We start from the raw sequence: 4910 nt of genomic DNA on the forward strand, positions 1-4910 counted from the left end.
AGCCATGACTCTAGAAACGGGGCGGAATAACGCAGCTGACTTTGCATAGTCGCTCATCTCTTTTGTGAATTCCTCCGGTGTCTGCCCAGGCTTCTGTGAGGGTAGAATTGCGCCTGAGTCAGGATTCCTGTGTGCACGCAGATAGGCAGTGTACCTTGGCTGCTTAGATGGATCGGCTGTGAAGGGCTGAAAACCGTGGAGAGCAGCTTCGTGGGAGGCGTGGGGAGTGAGGGACCTGGCGAGAGATCATCCGACGTGGAAAAGGGGGCAAAGCGGCTTGCAACGATGTTCTTAATGCGTTCTTGGTCTTTCTTGGAGATGCACTCGAAGATGGACCTGGGTGCAGAAGGAAGGGGCGTCTCACCGAGTGTTGCTCCCCGCTGTCCATTGCATGTAAGCATGTGAGATCTGTAGAAGCTGAATTTTGTCAAACCTGACTTGTCGAGATGCCTGTTTTCCAGTGGGCGTGCGACTGAGTTTGTGATGGAGGAGGTATAGCTGCGTTTTCTTTACCTTTTGAATTACCTGTCTGTGCTCGTACGTGGCTGAAATATCTTCCTTGGTATGCGCAAGAACTACGTGACAGCTGTCGAGATTCGCGGAAGCTCTTCATAGAGCAACTCGGTCGTCTCAAACAGGAGTTAGTAAGTATGCATAATCCAATTCAATAGCATGTTAAAATGCTCGACAGCAGGGAGGTGGCGAAGCTAGTCCTTCGCTTGGAAGATATTTCTTGGAAAAGAACAGTTTGAACGCAAGGCCTGAGCTGGAGATAGCTTACCTATAGAGCTGGTACTGTCTTTGCAGCTGGATCCGACACGGTGAGCTCATACTACATCACCGCTTTTGAATTTAACTAGATTCAGGTGTTATAGACTACTCTTGCCATATGCACAGTACTAGCGGCAGCTGCTTGTTTCCCTGAGGAACAACGTAAAGTTCATGAAGAGCTGGACGCGGTCATCGGGACCGACAGAGGTAGGTTGATCGCGTGTTATTGGGGCATCGGTCTAAGAGCTGACTCACTCTAGCACCTGCATTCACTGACAAGAAATCACTTCCTCGCCTTCATGCCTTCGTTTCGGAGGCCGTTGATACCTATGGGTAATTACCTCCCGTCTTTCTAGTTGATGTCTATAGCTTACCTGCATGAAGGTATGCCACACCGCACGACACAGGTGGTTGTTTTTGTGGGCACCCTTCGTCGTCCTGTCGAAGCTAGATCTGAGTACAAACAGGAAGATTATCGTGTTCCAGCCGGGACAACAGTATTTGGCAATCACTGGTCAGAGCCCTCCTTCCGAATTTGATTGATCTGATAGCAGTTTCAGGGCCATCTCTCGCGATCCAGACGTCTACGGGTTGATCGCGTGTTATTGGGGCATCGGTCTAAGAGCTGATTCACTCTAGCACCTACATTCACTGACAAGAAATCACTTCCTCGCCTTCATGCGTTTGTTTCGGAGGCCCTGCGATGGAGGCCGTTGGTACCCATGGGTAACTACCTCCCGTCTTTCTAGCTGATGTCTATAGCTTACCTGCATGAAGGTATGCCACACCGCACGACACAGGTAGTTGTTTTTGTGGGCACCCTTCATCCTCTAGAAGCTAGATCTGACAGTACAGACAGGAAGATTATCGTGTTCCATGTGACAGTATTTGGCAATCGCTGGTTAGAGCCTTCCTTCCGAATTTGATTGATCTAATAGCCGTTTCAGGGCCATCTCTCGCGATCCAGACGTCTTCCCAGACCCTAACGCATTCAAGCCTGATCGTTGGCTTGATACCGAAGGGCGCGTGAGAGATGACCTCAAGTTCTTTGTATTCGGTTTTGGTCAGCGGTAGGCACCATCTTTGTGCGGTTGGTCATGTTCTCATCCTCTTTACTTGTAGAGTGTGTCCCGGACAACATGTTGCGAATAGGTAAGGTCACACAGTTCATCCATAGGCCCATGTGTTCCTGTGAACGTCAGCATAGCTCGGTGTTCATAAACACGGCGCTTGTCCTTTGGGCCTTCCGGCTCACGTTGGATCGCACGAAGCCGTTGGATGATGTGCCTTTCATGGATGGCATTCTCCCGAATGAGCAGCCATGTACGATTGATTTTCAGACGAGAATTCCGGAAGTTGGGCTCAGGCGTATAATGGTGTTGTTCATTACCAGCGTGGCTCCGCTACTACGGAGCCATACGTCAGACTCGAGTGTCCCCAACGTTCCTCCCCGCAGAGGCCAAATTGTCGCTTTCACCTCGAAGTCCATAGTTATTTGTGTACCAGTTATAAAGGAGTGTGGCGTCTGCGCATGCGTTGCCACCGATACTAGAAACCCTTTGTAATCCCATTTCATTCACTACTGTTCTGTTGGCTACTTACAGTCCCGAAGCTAAGGTCCTGTCTATACAGTCAAGTATACTACTAATCTATTCACATCTCAATTTGTTCGACACTCAGACTCCAAGCACTGTGCGGGATGGTTGAATATCATGTCGGAGCTGTGGGCAACTGGAGGAGCTGTGCGAGTTCTCAGCGCTCATTCGTAGTCTTCGCTAGATCGTCCTGTCGTTGTTTCTGATAATCAATTTAGTAACTGTTATGGACAACATTTCGGATGAATGGGTATTAGCTATCGATAAAACAGCAGTGTAGATATCATAACAAGATCGACAGTAAAACTGAAATAACCGCGGACATCTGCCAATTCCTCTAGCAGCAGCAACACGACCGTCCGCGTCCATGTTCCCCGGTGTCTACCTGCACTGCGACTGGCTGTTGCTGCTGTTGTGTATTGGGATCCGGTTGAGTAGTATCGAGATCTTGATCCTCATAAGGCACGATGTCGGGGTCTTTGCCAGGAGCATCCGCAGCAGCATTACGCTGTAGATTACTTATTAGGCACCCAAGACACATTTATGAAAATCGACCCATTGCACCTCTTTACCCTTCGCGAACGGAACATTGACGACGGGCAGCATTGTATGATCGGACCTCCAGGGGAATAGGTTTCCTAGCCGAGATGTGAGGGTGGTAGGAGCGGCGGTTGATGGTGGGGTGATAGGTGTAGGTGCTGGTGCTGGTGCAGGTGGTGGTGGTAGCAGGGGAGCTGATCGAGGGGTCTTCGTCATAGCGAGCTTCAGCCTTTTCAAACGCCCATGGCGCCGTTGAGGTCGTGGTCGGGAAATTTGAGAATGCTGTAATGAACAATGTAAGAAAGAACCTCAGAAGATACGCTGTTGCACGCACTTGACGCATTCCGTGGAAGAAATTGGGTTCTGTATCATAGCCATCGTGCTCTTGCCCCGGGATCTCCGCCTGCATAACGGTCAGTAGTGAAAGAGTTGAGGAAGGAGGTGCATACACCAAGAATACGGTCATTCTGCTCAGCGAGCACACTACATTGTCCCTTAAATTCTGAGTGAAATGGAGGTGAGTATGGTAGCCTCGCTGACATCACCGAAAACTTGCCGTTGGACCAATCAAGGCAGCTGGCCCTCGTAGATTCGTCGATGGCGTCCATCATGTATTGGTGAGCTTCGAGGGCTTCATCAGGTTTACCTGCCGAAAGGAATGCCTGGCACCGTTTCTGGTGAGTAGTGAGACACAAAGACTCGAGATCCCAGCCGAAGAGCTGGACAAAGCACTCAGTTATGAAAAGCACTATGTATGTATCATCTTGACGCACCACGGTCAATTCCTCGTATACTTCATGAATGTATTTCGTTGAGAGCGTGCCTGAGTTAACAGCGACAGTGAAATGGTGAGCAGCTTCGTCATGACGCGCGTCATCCAAGGCTTTTATTCCCAGCTGAACGCGTAGATATGTCTAATGTGCGAGTTGCAAAGATCAGCATCGATAACCAGGCGAAGCTGCATGACACTTACTTCCACGACGCGACACGCGAGAGGATCGGTATTCGGACAAGCGGCAGCCAGCTCTTTGATGAGTAACATTGCTTCCTCGTGTTGATCTGCGCTGAAGAGGGCAATGGCCTGGAACACGCAATGAAGCAGAGAACATGGGAAATGAATGCAATGCACCTTGATCAAGATAAGAAAATGGTTATTTTCTGAATCTTGGTTGGTGAACATGGATGCGACGTCGAATGCTGCCCTTGCCTCCCGGATGTGGCCTTTTCCGCAGAGGGCGATGCCTTTCGAGATGTAGCCTATCAATGATGGCTGAATGCTGATGGACTATGTCACGAATGAAAGTGAGCTTTTAGTGAGGGGGCCATGATAAGTCAGTATAGCTCACCTTGATTGCATCATCAAGTGCGAGGTCCCATGGGTGTTTTCGTGCCATAACGAACATCAGGAAATCACGCGCTTACTTTTTGCCACTTATAACAAACTTATAAGCTACTTTTTGCACGATGCCCTGCCTAGCCCTGCAAAGGCGAAAAAAGTAAAAGCTACTTTTTTCAGCAGATCCCTCTACTCAATTGTGACTTTTTTCACACTTTTTACGCAGAAAAAAAGTAGATGAAGTGTAGAAAAAGCGGACAAGCATACACTACTTTTTCAGTAGATCCCTCTACTCAATTGTGACTTATTCCCAACTGTTTCACACTTTTTTACGCAGAAAACAAAGTAGGATTGCATCAAAAAAATTTACTACACCAACAAAAAAAAGTAGATGAAGTGTAGAAAAAAGCAGACAAGCATGAGGGCGTAGACCAGCGGGAAGATTTATACCTATATGCCAGCAACTCGTGAACATGGGGACTGCGTTCGTTTAAAAATCAAGGGAGCTGTGATGAGGTCCATCAAATTGTCGTGGTCGAGTTTGCGACGGGGCCAGTGTTCACGTCATTCGAGTTTACGGTCTATCAAATGAATTCTCGGGGTTAACGTTCACATTGTTCGAGTTCGTGGTCCATCACTTGGGATTAGCGTTCGCCTTGTTCGATTTC

The 4910-nt window shown here is 48.6% G+C and overlaps 2 protein-coding genes across 2 annotated transcripts; both read left to right on the plus strand.

Moving 5' to 3' along the window:
* Nucleotides 1-285: 285 nt before the first annotated feature.
* DFJ58DRAFT_740103 (cytochrome P450) lies at nucleotides 286-2262 on the plus strand (the record flags this gene model as incomplete). Its single annotated transcript, XM_041387073.1, has 11 exons — nucleotides 286-393; nucleotides 876-978; nucleotides 1032-1104; nucleotides 1179-1285; nucleotides 1332-1361; nucleotides 1411-1497; nucleotides 1549-1672; nucleotides 1719-1841; nucleotides 1894-1923; nucleotides 1979-2094; nucleotides 2165-2262. The coding sequence occupies 11 exons, from the start codon at nucleotides 286-288 to the stop codon at nucleotides 2260-2262; spliced, it is 999 nt and encodes a 332-aa protein (XP_041234565.1).
* Nucleotides 2263-2733: 471 nt separating this feature from the next.
* On the plus strand, nucleotides 2734-4054 carry DFJ58DRAFT_835023 (uncharacterized protein; the record flags this gene model as incomplete). Its single annotated transcript, XM_041392241.1, has 7 exons — nucleotides 2734-2841; nucleotides 3220-3319; nucleotides 3348-3396; nucleotides 3496-3641; nucleotides 3680-3820; nucleotides 3880-3954; nucleotides 4034-4054. Coding segments are annotated over 4 exons (403 nt in total), but the record flags the coding sequence as incomplete, so codon positions are not given.
* Between the last annotated feature and the right edge of the window lie 856 nt (nucleotides 4055-4910).

The sequence above is a fragment of the Suillus subalutaceus genome (genome assembly GCF_016647625.1).
Source record: "Suillus subalutaceus strain FC151 chromosome Unknown DFJ58scaffold_892, whole genome shotgun sequence".
Taxonomy (NCBI): Eukaryota; Fungi; Basidiomycota; class Agaricomycetes; order Boletales; family Suillaceae; genus Suillus; species Suillus subalutaceus.